General features: G+C 42.4%; 1 protein-coding gene across 3 annotated transcripts in view; it reads left to right on the top strand.

Moving 5' to 3' along the window:
* ESR2 (estrogen receptor 2) overlaps positions 1-16,769 on the top strand; it is a 61,410-nt gene that overhangs the window by 23,755 nt on the left and 20,886 nt on the right. For all 3 annotated transcript variants that reach the window (XR_008427316.1, XR_008427315.1, XM_053928259.2), the window contains 3 exons: positions 2,557-2,673; positions 6,525-6,824; positions 9,561-9,699. Coding sequence is in view for 1 of the 3 variants with exons in the window: in XM_053928259.2 (XP_053784234.1) it covers positions 2,557-2,673; positions 6,525-6,824; positions 9,561-9,699 (556 nt within the window). In the remaining 2 variants the exon portion in view is untranslated. The remainder of the gene's footprint in view (positions 1-2,556; positions 2,674-6,524; positions 6,825-9,560; positions 9,700-16,769) is intronic.

Raw genomic sequence — 16,769 nt, 5'->3', positions numbered from 1 at the left:
TTGCTCCCTCTCGGCCCCTCCCCCACGTACAGTGTCACAGCACAGCGACCAGCGTTACCCTGCCCTGGTGGACACCTAAGGCTCCGCCCCTTTATGTAACAGGTGCGCCAAGACAAAAAAAAAAAAAAAAGGCCCAAATGAAAGAACAGATCAAAGCTCCAGAAAAAAATACAACTAAGCAACGAAGAGATAGCCAACCTGTCAGATGCACAGTTCAAAACACTGGTAATCAGGAAGCTCACAGAATTGGTTGAATCTGGTCGCAAATTAGATGAAAAAATGAAGGCTATGCTAAGAGAAACAAAGGAAAATGTACAGGGAACCAATAGTGATGGGAAGGAAACTGGGACCCAGATAGACGGTGTGGACCAGAAGGGAGAAAGAAACATCCAACCAGAAAAGAATGAAGCAACAAGAATTCAAAAAAAATGAGGAGAGGCTTAGGAACCTCCACAACATCTTTAAACGTTCCAACATCCAAATTATAGGGGTACCAGAAGAGAAAGAACAAAAAATTGAAAATTATTTGAACAAATAATGAAGGAGAACTTCCCTAATCTGGCAAAGGAAATAGACTTCCAGGAAGCCCAGGAAGTTGAGAGAGTCCTAAAGAAGGTGGACCCAAGGAGGAACATACCAAGGCACATCATAATTACATTACCCAAGATTACACAGAAGGAGAGAATCTTAGAAGCAGCAAGAGAAAAGGACACAGTTACCTACAAAGGAGTTCCCATAAGACTGTCAGCTGATTTCTCAAAAGAGACCTTACGGGCAAGAAGGGGCTGGAAAGAAGTATTCCAAGTCATGAAAGGCAAGGACCTACATCCAAGATTTACTGTATCCAGCAAAGCTATCATTTAGAATGGAAGGGCAGATAGAGTGCTTCTCAGATAAGGTTAAGGTAAAGGAGTTCATCATCACCAAGCCCTTGTCATATGAAATGTTAAAGGGATTTATCTAGGAAAAAGAAGATAAAAAGTATGAACAGTAAAAATGACAGCAAACTCAGTTATTAACAACCACACCTAAAACAAAAACAAAATCAAACTAAGCAAACAACTAGAACAGGAACAGAACCACAGAAATGGAGATCACATGGAGGATTATCAACAGGGGAGTCGGAGGGGGAGAGAGGGGGAAAAGGTACAGATAATAAGTAGCATAAATGGTAGGTAGAAAATAGACAGGGGGAGGGTAAGAATAGTATAGAAAATGTGGAAGCGAAAGAACTTGTAAGTATGACCCATGGACATGAACTATAGGGGGGGAATGTGGGAGGGAGGGGGTGTGCAGGATGGAGTGAAGGGGGGGAAATGGAACAACTGTAATAGCATAATCAATAAATATATATATATAAAAGAAATAAGGGTACAAAAATATCCTATGCACTTTTATTTTTATCAATTACAACTTTATTCTATCCTATTCTATTTTGTTCTATTCTATCTCATTCCATCCTATTGCATAAATCTCACAGGACCAGATAGCTGTCTTCATCCTCCCTACATTACCCAGTGCCAACAGCCTCATCTCTGGTTTGCACAGATACAGCAGGTTCTCCCCTTGTCTCCCGGCCTCCTGGCCAGCATCAGTTCTGCTGCCTCTAATGCATCCTCCATGCAGCATCTGAAACAATTTCTGAAATGTACATTTTCTTATCTCTTCCTTACTTAAAAGAATTAAAAGAAGTACCGTTGTCTTTAGTCAGAGACTGCTATATAACTACTCTCTGACTACAACGAGCATTATTTTTCTCGGATGTGGGTCTATGAGTTAGTTAGGTTGACTATTTCACAAAGCGTGGCTCTAAGCTTAGGGTTGAGTTCACATCTGCTCTATATGGCTCCATATTCTCTTGAGCCAGTGGCTACCTGAGGCCAAGCCAAACTGTTGGAGTAGCACATCTCTAAACATACCCTTGGCTAAAGCCAGTCCTTGGCCAAGTCCACCGTCAGTTGGTGGGGAAGCATATTCTGCCCACTGTAGGACACTGCAAGGCCACAGGCCAAGCGAGGAAGTGAAGAATTGAGAAGAATCTATCTAAAACCATTGTTAAGTAGCAGTTCTTTTTGTTCTTATTTAGTTTGCTAATGTTCTTATTCTCTTATGGACTAGGTCAGTGATTTTATTTGACTATGAATTCTCATAAAAATATCATGTTAAATCTCAAAGAGGGATATATGTTAAAGAATATAATCAGTTGAATTTGGTGACCTGATACTTGAGGAGCTCTGTGATTTGGAGCAAATCAGTTCCAGGAGACTGTCTCACTTTTCATGCCCAAAGGAGAATATTTCTAAAAGTATCTCCTATGAATTCTAAGTAAATGTAGAGAATAACTTATTAGTCAAAAAGTAAGGTGTTAAAAATATTCCTAGGTTTACTTAACTAAAAAGGCACGGATGAGGCTGCACTTGGCCTTCATACCTGCACCTGTCGTCAAGAGGATGTCCCTTATCTCTCAGCTGGGTAGCATGATCAGTGTTGTTGACCAGGAAGACATTTACCCAAAATATTGTAACAATAACCTTCCTGTTTTTTGCTTTGCTGTAGGACATAATGATTATATTTGTCCAGCTACCAATCAGTGTACAATAGATAAGAACCGGCGCAAAAGCTGCCAAGCCTGCCGACTTCGGAAGTGCTATGAAGTCGGAATGGTGAAGTGTGGTGAGTGTTCCCTTCCCATCTTACTGTGTGTGGGACGTGTTCAAAGCTATAGGGACTTGTCGTCTGGGTGAGAGGAGCTTTAGGATCTGGTAGTTATCTTCGAGTATTTGTGTGCTGTCACATTAGGGGCGCAGTGACTCATTCCCTGTATCCGCCAAGGACAGAGCTGGAGAGTGGGAGCAAGGAACAGGAGGCGGCTTTGGCCCATGCAGGGAAGAACTTTCTGCAGTTGACGTGGTCTGACAACAGAATAGGCTGCCACATGAGTCAGGGCGCTCCAGCCACCGGAGGGCTCGCACAGGGGCTGGATGACCATCTGCCTGAGGCCTTGCAAAGTCTGGGGATGAAGGTCTGGTAAATATTCACAGCTACAGCTGTGACGAGAAAGTGGCATGTCCTGTGAGTTACGTGGGTGGTGTTGATAGACTCATGCCTGTCCCTCCAATAGCTTCCTAGGAGTGGGAAAAATACACAGGAGTCAGACACATGATAGAACGATGGAAAGTACCCAGAGCACAGGTCTTGTTCCGTGAAAGTATGTATGTGTGCATATGCCGGAGTTAGTAGGTATATCTGCAGGCACACACACATATATACATACACACACATGAAAGAAAAGCAAAGCAAAATGAGCACATTAGCATAACAACTGACAGCGATGCCTACACCTTGCTCTCTCCACCTGGCTGGCTTGTGATTCACTTGTCTGCACACACCTGCTTGTTTCTATATAGCTCTGCTTGTACTTTTCATACTGTTCTGCTGGCAAAAATTTTGCCTGTGGTTAGTTGGAATTTCTCTCTTTATAACTATTGCAAAATTTTAAAACAATAGTCCCTCCCTTTTTTTCTCTGCAAATCTCTTAGTAGCTGTCTCTTTAACATTCTCTGTCACCTTTTTCTATGTGTGACAATAGACAAGACCCCTCACCTAGTTCAGAATTACAGCAGAAGCGCTCTCAATCTGAGCACAGTTCTCTGGCTTCCCGGTCCCACTGATGTTTCCAGCCCCCTCTGGGAAGCATCCTCTCAAAGGCCAAGATCTCCCAGTGTGTACCGGTTCCCCGCTACAACACTCGAACATTTCTGCTCCCACCACGTCAGTTATATCCTTATCAGTAACCAGTAGGCTTCTTCCCAAACCTAGTTCCACTCACTGGAATTGTTATATAATCTAATTAAAATTTATGCAAACATATGAAATATCAGCGGGAAAACAGTTGTTTCTGTGAAAGCTTTGAATAACGCTATGAAGGACTAGTAGCGATTGTGTTAGGTAGGTAGGGGTGAGATGGGGGTGGTTATAAACTAGAAAGATTCTGAATTCAGATTGCTTTATGAGTGCCTCAATTTTTGCTCTGTTTTAAAGAAACTGAAATTGATAATTCAGAGAAAACGTATCATGGGTATGGTTTATGCAGGAAAATAGTGTGATTTAATTGGCAAAGGTGCTTAAAGAGAAAGTCTTGCTCTCTGACGAAAGATTGCAAATAAATGTTTCACGGTTTAAGTTACAGTATTTTAAGGTGAGTGTATATTTTTAAAAAGATCTACAATTTAGTCTTGGGATAAGAATGCTTTTATTATACGCAAATAGCCAGGAGAACAATCTGAATAGCCATGGATTTGATCTATCTCCCTGTGTGGGGATAATAGCTCAGCATCTTCAGATGCTGTTTCTTTATTCACCTGCATACAGGTGCATATACATGAAAAAAAGTTGCTAGGGAGGTGATGTAAAATAGTGCTTTTGCTATTTTCTAGCTTTTCTACCTTAGGCGAGTTATTTGAGATTCCTTGCGCGGTTTCTCCTCTGTACGTTGGAGCTGGTAGCAGCACCTGCCCTCCAGAGCAGCTGTCAGAATGAGATACTCTATGTGCTGTAAACGGTGTCTGACACGCAGAAGCTTCCAGCAGGTGATGCTGCCATTATCATCATTTACCGCTGTGGTCATTGTCGAGGTCACTTGCTAGTGTGGAGCGCCCCCGTTTGGTAGAGACTCTCATTAAGCTCACAGGCACATTGAGTGGCTCTGCCTAGATTACAGTGTCGCACTCAAGACACTAGCAATGTCCTTGGTGGAAAACTGAGTTCCTTGTCGAGATCCTCATTTTATTGATCCTGGAATCCCCATAACTTAGTACGGGGCCTGATACATAAGCACTTTATCAGTGAAAATTGGTCAAATAAATTTGAACGTGTGGATTCACACCCTCCCATTTTGTACGTAAACCTGTTTTGTAAACTCCTTATCCTCATATACTCTACCAAAAAAGAAATGTGTGATCACAAACCTCCAACCTAGGTATGTGTCCTGACCACGACTCGAACTCACAACTTTTTGGTGTACGTGGATGATGCTCCAACCAACTGAGCCACCTGGCCAGGGCACAATTCTTTTTTAAATGGCATTTTATAAAATTTAATGGGAAGAGCTCATTCAATAAATACTATTGGGAAAGTTGCACATGCATTTGGAAAAACACAACATGAAATATCGATGTGACATGAGACAAACACACATGAAATTTTAAATAGGTTTGAGTTACAAAGTTCTTAAAGAAGATACAGGAGAATATCTGGATAAGTCTGACGTGAAACAAAAGGATAGATTTGGCTGTGCACACGGCTTTGAGGATGAGAGACACCGTGACAAGTATTGCACGATCATTGTTACCATGTAAAAAGCTTTCTAGGTCGTTAGGAGAAGAGAGGACAAGAGAAACAAATAGGCAATTTACAAGTAAAAAGACAGACGTATTGGTCAACTATGCTAGTAATTAAAAAATAAAATAAAATGAGATTGTTCGATCACCTGTCAAATTACCAAAGATTAAAAATTATCTTTGATGCCTAATGGTGTTATGAAAAACTAGGTAGCCTTAAAGTATTATTTAGATTACAAATTTTAAAATACTTTTGGATGGTAACCTGTCCATGTGTATCAATATTTTAAATATATATGTGTATGCTTTGTTACAGCAACTTGACGTCTTTGAATTTATTAGAAGGAAGTGGTAATTGGATACACGTACAAGGTGCATTTTCACTGTAATATTTATACTAACAAAGAAATTATGACCAACCTAGATTTCTATCAACAGGAGCCACTTTAAATTAGTGGTGCTATACTCATAAAACAGAATGCTATATAGATTATTAAATTGAAATAATGAAATGGCACATTTTATTAAAAAACTTATAAAATAGTATATACACTATGATATAATTTTGTATATAAAATATGGAAAAGTAAAATAGCATTAAAAAACAAAGAATTTATGCCAAAATTTGTGCTCTTCTATATTTTCCAGATTTTTTCAATTGCTTGTTATTTGAAAGCTTAACTGAGTATGGAAAAAGAATACGCCCACACACGTACACAAACACATGCAATCAGACATTTTAAGGAGGGATTATAAAAGTGCATTGTTTGATAACTGTTTGGAATTATCAATGTTCATTTCCTAGCTTTCCCCCCTCTTCTGCCTGAAGAAAATTCCTAATTTTAAGGTTTGGAAAATGAGGTATGTCAGCGCTCTTTAAAAGGGGAGTGGATTTACTATGCATAGATGACCTCGAAAGGAAGACCTTGAGATCATTTGGGCTGTTGTCCCTAAATCGTTGTGTAACTGATTTTTGCTAATGCAGTCATGAGTATAATAATATTTGGTCCATACCCTGCAGGCTCCAGAAAATCAGTCAGGCTTCTGGTCTAAGATGCATTCTGAGAACAGACCCAGGTCTTACAGTGATGTCATTGCATCATTTACACCCTGGCTACTCCGGGAACTCGACTTGGGGTTGGGGAAGGGGTCGGGGAAAGCACTGTCATCTGCTCTTCACTTTAGGCTCCAGGAGAGAAAGGTGTGGGTACCGCATAGCACGAAGGCAGAGAAGTTCCAACGAGCAGCTGCACTGTCTGAACAAAGCCAAGAAAAATGGTGGCCACGTGAGCCGGGTGAAGGAGCTGCTGTTGAGTGCCCTGAGCCCGGAGCAGCTGGTGCTCACGCTCCTTGAGGCAGAGCCCCCCAACGTGCTGGTGAGCCGCCCCAGCACGCCGTTCACCGAGGCCTCCATGATGATGTCCCTGACCAAGCTGGCTGACAAGGAACTGGTGCACATGATCAGCTGGGCCAAGAAAATTCCAGGTAGGGCTCTCTGCGTCTTAGCTTCCCATGTACTTGTAGGAAGGCCTGCCCCTAACGTTTACGGTGCAAGAGTGCAAAGTGGAGAGCCACAAAAGATGTCTCTGTATTTAACAGTTTGACAGCTTGATTTGTAACCTTTAAATGAAATATGTTCTTTCTTCCTATCTCTACATATTCACCTTCAACATGGTCTGGATGACCAGGTTCCAATTTTGAATTTTTGGACTCCTCTGAGTTCTCTGCCAGACATGTCAGGGCCCCTTCTATTCTCTTCCTAAAACTGCTTTGCCCACCCCTAGACCCGTCCTACATAGCCTTGTGCACACCCTGTCCCACATGTCCACCTGTCTATGGACATGAGCCTCTGGTCACCTCTCATGCCTGTTCTGAGAGAGTAGACCAGGGAGGAGACCCAGCCAGGCTCTGGAAATGGACTTGGGGCCATATGAGCAGGAAATTCAGGGCTCTGAGACCTAGAACGTGTTCTAAAAGGAAGGGATCTAGGCTCCATGGTGACCAGTCTCCTGGGCAAGGACTCCTCACTCTGAGAGGAGGGGTGTAGGCAGGTGAAGGTGGAGTGGGTGCAGCATGACCAGTACGAAAATAAAAGATTTGTCAGATGCTAAGTAGGGATTTGTAAACTACTCTTCTCTATTCTAGTAGAGAAAGAATTCATAGTATGTACATGAATAATACATATGGACAAAAAGAGTAAATCAGCAGCTGAAATAACATGAATCACCGATAAACCTGAAATGCCATCGGGTTAAAAATAGGCTTGATGATTGATTGCTAGTCATTGCTGTAATGTGATCACTTCCCCAGGCCAGCTGGTAGTACTACTTGCGGTGCTGCGTTGTGCTAAAGCTACCATCTAACCATTATTTGCCCTGGAGTTTCTGTGAGAGTGAATCTAGGATTCTAACATAGATGGGCAGCAACCCATCACCCTCTGAAAGGCCTTATCTGTGCACATCTTTACAGTCACCTAGGAAATGAGGTCTCTCTCCAAGTTCTAAGCCACTAGGGACAACTCCCGTGGCCTGGGGGCAGCATCTGCAGTGAGCAAACTGTAAAGACCCCGAGTGTTGAGTTGAGAAGCTGGGTGAAGAGCAGTTGGGGGAAGAGAGCTGTGGGACCCAGGCCTGGGGTAATAGTATCGCTTTGGATCACTTGTTGGCTCTGAGCTTCCTGAGGGTTTTCTGGCTTCCAGTTCTGTATTGATAGTCTAGCATCTTCACCTTTGCCAGAATTATATTTTATTTTCTCTGCTCTTTCCCATAGGAGACAACACTGATGCTCTAGCTTTCGCAGTATATGTATTTACAAACACTATTTTTTCAGAACCCCACACGGAGAGGAGTGGTGGAATTAATTAATGCTGAGAGCTGTGCAGTTTCTCTGTGCCATAACAAAACCAAACTCTAAAGCTGCGTTAGGCCCTCTTCAAGCCTGGTATTTTGAAAAGTTTTCAGAAAACTTAGGCATAGTCTGGAGGTGTTATTGCCCCCTCCCCCACAACACCATCTGATATATTTCTTGTCCAAACAAAAAAAAAATTAAATCATCACCTAGTCTTGATCTTGTTGAACATCTACAAGTATAAAAGCTTGGTCTCCCTTGGTGGGGTTATTGTCCATAAATGTGGGTGAGACTGGAACATGTACACATATTAGGAACCTGAATTGAGCATAGAATGTGGCTTTGGAAAGGATTTATCGATCTTTCTATTCATTACTCCATTAAATTCTTCGGGTGCAGATTTGCATTGTAATTGCCAAGGATTTGAACCACGTGTGCTCTCTGTGCCATAGTTTCCTCATCTGTAAAGTGAGGATGATGAGAGACCTGCCTGTAGGAAATTCTCAGGGGCAGGCATTGTTACCCCTATTTTGCCTACAAGAAAACAAAGACGAGGGGATTAAGTAACTAGTAAGGAAGAGGCTGAGCTGCAATTCTAACCAGAGTCCATTGCACAACAAGACCGTGGATTTGGTGACTGTATTTATATTACACTGTTTCCTCCTTTTATCATGGCTTGTGGAGAAAGCACCAAAAATCTCTGATTTGCTTTTGAGGTGCTCACCTCCCTAGAAATTACCTGTTTACTTTACAGTTCTTTGACCAACGCATGCTATTAGGTTATCAGGCTGTTGGGACCTGCTTCAATTGTTACATTTGCTCTTCAGGTTAAAATAGCCTAGAGTCAGTGCTCCTTCATAGAGAAGAGTGATTCTAACACTGGATGGGGAATGTTAAGCAATCAGAAAAATCCTTTCAGTTGAAGCCTTGACTTTCTGCAGAGGCTGGTCCTACTCGCTCTGCACGCCCCTCCTCCTCCCAGCCCCAATCACGGTCAGGGTGAGACAGGCAGCCTCTCTGGCTGGCAGCAATGCAGGGCAATTATTAGGATAGAGCTAACAAAGATTGGTTCCAGCTTTCCCTACTTTACTAGCATCTGTGTGGGGCGCTGTATATGCCCAGGTAACAGTCCTTTCTAAATTCTAAATGAAGTATAAGTCAGCTCTAGAAGGGGCCCAGGACTGGAAACTGAGTTGTGTATCATAAGTTCAAAAGTTTCTTCCTTAGGTCAGCGTATAACCACGTCTTTAAAAGATGATTGTTTCCTTATTGTTTGTGCTTTCAGAGCTTTTGAAAACTTGCTCTTCTGTTTCTAGAGGAACAGGGAGCTGAGGAGGAGGGTGGGTGTGTCTCACAGCTTCTTGCTTTCCCCAGGCTTCGTGGAGCTCAGCCTGTACGACCAAGTGCGGCTCTTGGAGAGCTGCTGGATGGAGGTGCTAATGGTGGGGCTGATGTGGCGTTCCATTGACCACCCCGGCAAGCTCATCTTCGCTCCAAACCTCGTTCTGGACAGGTGAGAAAAATGCACTGTGTTTCTTCTTTGACTTGAATGAATGGTTGAGTGAGTGGGAACAAAGCCCTGGGTGCTGCAATTAAAATTTCACACCTGAAAGGGCAGTTGAGAGGATTTCAATGTCACGAGCTCCTTCACTGGGTCAAGAACCCAAAAAGGAGAGAATGGGTACAAGGATTCAGTGTCCTGTGACTCATTCCTAGTGTGGCTGCCATAGTAGGGCCTGTGTTCTGCAGGGCATGTGGCCACCGAGTGAATATAAATCAACTTGGATTTTTCAGCATTAAAAACTCCATTTTCAGGCTGTAGTTTTAAGTTGTCTTGCTGATATTTCCACCTGTCAGGAGCAATTGCATTGCCAACTACCTGGATAGGTGATAAAATTCTTACAAATCTGCCAGGTTTATTTTAACGTTCTTTAACTCATTTTTAATTGCATGTAGTATATAGCATTTTTTGCAATAGCAGTGGAAGGAACGGTCATTAAGACCAATGAAAATTAATAGATATTGGGGAGTGCTGTAACTTGGTTGCAATTAGTTTTCTTTTAAAGATGGCACAGAAAAGGAGCTGATTTTTATGGAAGGAAAGCTGGAATAGACAGGACTCAGGCATTTTAGTAGGGAAAGCAGGGTAATTTCTTGGTGTAAATTTGAGCAGTTTGAAAATCTCCATGGAGATTGATTTCCATATTCCTTATTTTGAAAAAGTTCTGGTGTTGAATGTTTAGTCACACTTGACTCTGTGCAGAGGGGAAGGGTACCTAGTGCTATGAATGGAAAGTGTCTGCCTCAGCTCTTGGTATTGCCTTCAGATTATCAGAAAATCTGCACATTAGGCAGATGAAAAATATCCCCAAGGTATTAGCAACCATTTTACCTGTCATGGATGACAACATTGGTAAAGAGTACTGTTCTCAGTAACGGAGGTGTTTTGGCGGAGAACGGAGCCTGTGGGAAGAGCTGGAATAGGGGGTGTGGCTCAAGGAGGAGTAAGCCCAGATGGTGAACCACAGAGCGAGGTTCTGAAAGCCTTGGGCAGGTAGGACCCTCCAGTAACAATCAAAATAGCTAACAGATTGGCTCGTGTGTGCCAGGCACCATCTTTAGCATTTGGTGTGTGCTCATCCGTTCTATCTTCACAGCAGCCCTTTCTAGGTAGGCACCATTGTTATCCCTGTCCTTCAGACACGGGAATGGGAGGTTAGGTACTTTCCTACAGTTATGGAGTAGTAAGTAGTGGGGCTGTGAGACCCGCACTCTTTTCTGCAACAGTACATGCCTCTCGGCAGGACAGGGAACCGGAAGGGGAAAGAGGAGGAGGCTAAAAGGCAAACTAACTTTCTTTTGTACTTTATTCTTTCATCTTAGAACAAGTCTATTCTACCTTCTGCCCACTTCAAAAGCTTAATCTGCTGTCATTTCACGGAGCCATGTTTCAAGGCAGGCTGAAAGGCTAAGCAGCCAGTCAAGCCATCCCTCCTGTTCATTCATTCATTCGCATCATTCCACTCGGTGAAAGCCATATTTATCCCCCCTAAACACACATGCAAATATACCCATTCAGTTTTCCCAGAATGCAGTGCTAGGAAGATGTGCTATACATTGATGAACCAATACATTTGCAGTCTTGGGGTTAAGTTATTTTACTTTCTGTCTTGTTTTCTAAATTGATGCCACATTTAGTGTTTATTTTCAGTGACTGTTTCATTCCTGGTTTTTATTATAATTCGCTCTCCTCTTTGTATGGGTTAACTTCTGTAAGTATGCATGTAAATTACTATGAATCGACACAAATACAAGATAAATTTTAGGTGTACCTTTTGGCTAAATAATAGAAAACAAAAAAAAGTCTTTCTTTTTTTACAAACTATTTTTAAAAAGCATATTACTCTTTAAAAATATTTGAAAGTATTATGTTTTACTACATGTAAACCTGGTTTATTTTATTGACTATAGAAGAGGAGTTTTGGAGGATTGCAAATGTAGATATTGAGCAGGCACTTCGAAATAAGTGGCTGCTGGTGGTTATTTTTGTCTCATTACCTAATATTGTTTTTTAACACATAAACTCTGTAAAGTCTAGGATTTCAAATCTAAGATTTTTCGTGCACCTATTACATATGGACATGAATATAGGTATCATAGATATGTACTGGGTATATTTTTGGAGGAGTTGCTTATTCAAAAATATTCAAAATGTTACTCATTCAAAAAGTCAGGGACCATGCACCATAAAGAAATTATGGAATTGCCTTACAACGTAACTGTCACACTACTTGCAAACAACTGTCTTGGACTGTCCTGTCACAGTTCCTTCAAATGTGGCCATGTAAGCAGTGAACAACTAAATTAACCCATTTGTGGAAACTGAGAATGCAGTTTCCGCTTCCCTTTATTCTTGTTGAGGCTTCTGCAGCGAGAAAACTTAAACCTCCTGAGGATGAGAGGAAAATCCAGTTGTCTCATGAGCTTATCTCTAACAAGGTAGTTCTCGTAGTAACCACTGGAATCCCAAATTCAGATAAAGGTCTACCACCGAATGGGAGCTGCGGCTGCTCAGATAGCCGTAGACGCCAAGACATCTGGTGTCCTTAGCACCAACAGAAAACTGTCTAGTGTTAAGTGTTACTAAAAAGTCAGAGGAGGTTAGGCTCTGGGCTTGGACCCTCTTACAGCTGTTGATGGAGTTTCATGGAATCTGTATGTAACTATGAGTGTCCCGAGTTTGCGCTCACGTCAGTCATTCGTGGAATGAATTTTCTTCAAGACACCAATAGACTTTTCACTTGTAAATTTTCATTTCCCTTCTGTACTCAGGTAAGTTTCACTTGAGTTCAACATTTAAGTCATTTCCATGTGCGAAGCCTTGAGACCCCCTTCCCATTGCCACCCACACAGAGGTAAACTGAGGCCTATGGCCACATGGGCGCTGCCAGCGGATATTTATGTAGGTACAAAATAATGTACCCCAAAGTGAGGCTCACTCATTCAACATTTTGTCATTGGTATCAAACAATATTTTTCTTTTAAACAGGGGTGGTGGTTATTGAATAATAAGGTAGCCCACATGGAACTACCACTTAAAAAATACTTTTATTGAATTTATTGGGGTGACATTGGTTACTAAGGTTGTATAGGTTTCAAGTGTACAGTTCTATAATACATCATCTGTATATGGCACTGTGTACTCACCACCAAAATCAGATCTTCCATGGCCCACCACTTTCTTATTTAGCGCTGGGGTATGGACAAATGGTGTGCAAAAGGGATTTTCCATAGCAGATTGGTTTGATTGATATATTGTTTCAACATTTTAACATTAAATTTATATACCCTCTATCTTGAATTCAAATCTTTTAATCCTGTGCTAATTTCTGACACATCATCCACTGTCGATCGCAGTTACAAAGTAAGTGATATAGAGCTCATGAATTTGTTAAGTCCTTCCCCACTCTGTTCTGTATAACTCAGTTTCAAGTAGAAGTTTATCAGGGTATCATTTATGAGGTATTGTACCTTATTGCCTCTATAGTTACTTATTTTCTAGAAATGTATTTGGTTTCTATAGCCTGTGAAGTAAAGTGTTCTAACCTTGACAACTCTTGAATAAAATGTCACATCTGCCCTGGCTGGTGTGGCTCAGTGGATTGAGCATGGGCTACGAACTAAAGGGCTGCCAGTTCAATTCCCAGTCAGGGCACATGCCTGGCTTACAGGCCAGGTCCCGAGTGGTGGCCATGTGAGAGGCAACCACACACTGATGTTTCTCTCTCTCTCTTTCTCCCTCCCTTCCCCTCTCTCTAAAAATAAATAAAATCTTAAAAAAAAAAAAAAGTCACATCTGCTAGAGAAAGAAGTCAGACCTAGTTCCTTAGAGCTGGTTTGGAAATTCACCTTTTCCATGAGGTACATATGTTCTCATTACTGTTAGTCACAGAATTTATCAGGACTTATGAAATATGAATTTGCATTAAAATGGCATATATTTTAATGAGGAAATGGTTCTAATTTCAATGTCTAGAGACATGCTCTCAGACACAGGTGGCAACTTCTGCAAAATGCAGGTGATTTCAGATGAGTCCCCTTGTACAACTTGGGGGGTGAGTGTGTGTGCACGCACATGTGCCCCCGTGTGTGCATAACTCACCTCTGACTGAGTCTCACAGAAGAGTAAAGAACCGGCTGTTAAACCATCAATGCAGGAGTTGGTGGATTTTTTGTTTTTGCCTCCAGAGATATTTTAAAGCCAGCTTTTCCCAGTATGATATGTCCTCAAGCCCAGCAATCACAGTTTCCAGTATTACCTCCAGTCCCCAGACAGAGTGATTTGATGATGTGGCATGAGGGGTATTTAGTGAAAAAGTATTTCTTGTACTTCTGTTTGCACACTTGTGGCAGGCTACCTGGGAAAGTGCAGAGCAGGGGAGGTCATAGGATGGGGTGTGGGGAGGGTTGGGGGTTTCCTACAGATTTTGGCACACTTTGCCTAGCGCTCTGATTCTCCACGGTGGCCTTTCCCTATGAGTGACTTCTAGGGGACACTGATGTTTTACCACTTACTGTGTGCGCTTTCAGAAAGCCTCAGCTGTTTGCAGAAGTTGTTATGCTTGCTTGCTAGAGGGAGCAGTGTAGATGCTTCTAGCTTTGTGTAGGTGAGCCTAGGGGGTGAGGGTTTTCAACAGTGGGGAGTGCAGGGTGCTGGCAAGCTGCTGTCCTAGCATAGCACCGAGTGAGAAGGGCTTCACCAGGTTGGGCAGTGCCCACTGGTGTCAGAGGCCCATCCCCAACCACCACCATCACAGCAAATGTCCTGGTTTGGGGTTGGGGGAATGAAAATGGGAACAGCCAGTTCTTTCAGCATCTCAGGTCCCCTCAGGGGCTGCTACGGAGACTGAAAATGAAGCTCTCAGAAACCCATGGCTGCCCTTTACTAAGCACCACAGGCTTTTAGAAGCAAATGACAGCTTTGTGACACAGTCATCTAACTGTTTGTCATGCACTTCCAATGACTTCAGAACTGATGATAATAGAAGTTTTTGGAGAGCAGTGAGGCAGAATAATATATGTCTTGCTGGAGTTAATTGAAGCTGGTATTTTCTAGATACAGTGAAATTAATTTACTTCAAAAGTCTACTTAAGACTTCTGACCAAAATGGAGGTGTAGGTAGACACACTGTGCCTCCTCGCACAACCAAAAGAAGGACAACAACAATTTAAAAACAAAAAACAACCAGAACTGACAGAAAATCGAACAGCACGGAAGTCTGACAACCAAGGAAATAAAAAAGAAACACTCACCCAAACCGGTAGGAGGGGCGGAGATGGGCAGCTGGGGCAGAGAGGACACACGGCGAGGCGGTGGCTGGCAGACCCAGTCACAGACTGCACAACCCAGGGCTCCAGCGCAGGGAAATAAAGCCTCAAACCTCTGACTGAAAACACCTGTGGGGGTTGAGGCGGCAGCGGGAGAAACTCCCAGCCCCACAGGAGAGCTCCTTGGAGAGACCCACAGGGGCCTAGAGCGTGCACAAGCCCACCCACTCGGGAACCAGCACCAGACCCCTCTTGATTGTGGGTACCTACCAACTTGATTGTGGGTAGTAGAGGGAGTGACTGAAATCCGTCAGAGAGCAGAGCAAGCGCCATTGCTCCCTCTTGGCCCCTCCCCCACGTACAGCATCACAGCGCAGCAACCAGCGTCACCCCGCCCCATGAACACCTAAGGCTCCGCCCCTTTATGGAACAGGCATGCCAAGACAAAAAAAAAAAAAAAAAGGCCCAAATGAAAGAACAGATCAAAGCTCCAGAAAAAATACAACTAAGCGACGAGGAGATAGCCAACCTATCAGATTCACAGTTCAAAACACTGGTAATCAGGAAGCTCACAGAATTGGTTGAATTTGGTCCCAAATTAGATGAAAAAAATAAAGGCTATGCTAAGAGAAACAAAGGAAAATGTACAGGAAACCAAAAGTGATGCAAAGGAAACTGGGACTCAAATCAACGGTGTGGACCAGAAGGAAGAAAGAAACATCCAACCAGAAAAGGATGAAGAAACAAGAATTTTAAAAAAATGAGGAGAGCCTTAGGAACCTCCAGGACATCTTTAAATGTTCCAACATCCGAATTGTAAGGGTACCAGAAGGAGAAGAGGAAGAGCAACAAATTGAAAACTTATTTGAACAAATAATGAAGGAGAACTTCCCTAATCTGGCAAAGGAAATAGACTTCCAGGAAGTCCAGGAAGCTCAGAGGGTCCCAAAGAAGCTGGACCCAAGGAGGAACACACCAAGGCACATCATAATTACATTACCTAAGATTACACAGAAGGAGAGAATCTTAGAAGCAGCAAGAGAAAAGGACACAGTTACCTACAAAGGAGTTCCCAAAAGACTGTCAGCTGATTTCTCAAAAGAGACCTTACAGGCAAGAAGGGGCTGTAATGAAGTATTCAAAGTCATGAAAGGCAAGGACCTACATCCAAGATTACTGTATCCAGCAAAGCTATCATTTAGAATGGAAGGGCAGATAAAGTGCTTCTCAGATAAGGTGAAGTTAAAGGAGTTCATCATCACCAAGCCCTTATTATATGAAATGTTAAAGGGATTCATCTAAGAAAAAGAAGATAAAAAGTATGAACAGTAAAAATGACAGCAAACTCACAGTTATTAACAACCACACCTAAAACAAAAACAAAGGCAAACTAAGCAAACAACTAGAACAGGAACAGAAACACAGAAATGGAGATCACATGGAGGGTTATCAACAGGGGAGTAGGGGGGAGAGAGGAGGGAAAGGTACAGAGAATAAGTAGCATAAATGGTAGGTAGAAAATAGACAGGGGGAGGGTAAGAATAGTATAGGAAATGTAGAAACCAAAGAACTTATATGTATGACCCATAGACATGAACTATAGGGGGGGAGTGTTGGTGGGAGGAGGGGTGTGCAGGACAGAGGAGAGTGAAGGGGGGAAAATGGGACAACTATAATAGCATAATCAATTAAATACTTTTTTAAAAGTCTACTTAAAAGTTTATTTTTATAAGGAATGCTCAAAGACTTTTGATG

Source organism: Desmodus rotundus, chromosome 7 (assembly GCF_022682495.2).
Source record: "Desmodus rotundus isolate HL8 chromosome 7, HLdesRot8A.1, whole genome shotgun sequence".
Lineage (NCBI taxonomy): Eukaryota > Metazoa > Chordata > Mammalia > Chiroptera > Phyllostomidae > Desmodus > Desmodus rotundus.
This window is presented reverse-complemented; position numbering and strand designations above follow the sequence as displayed.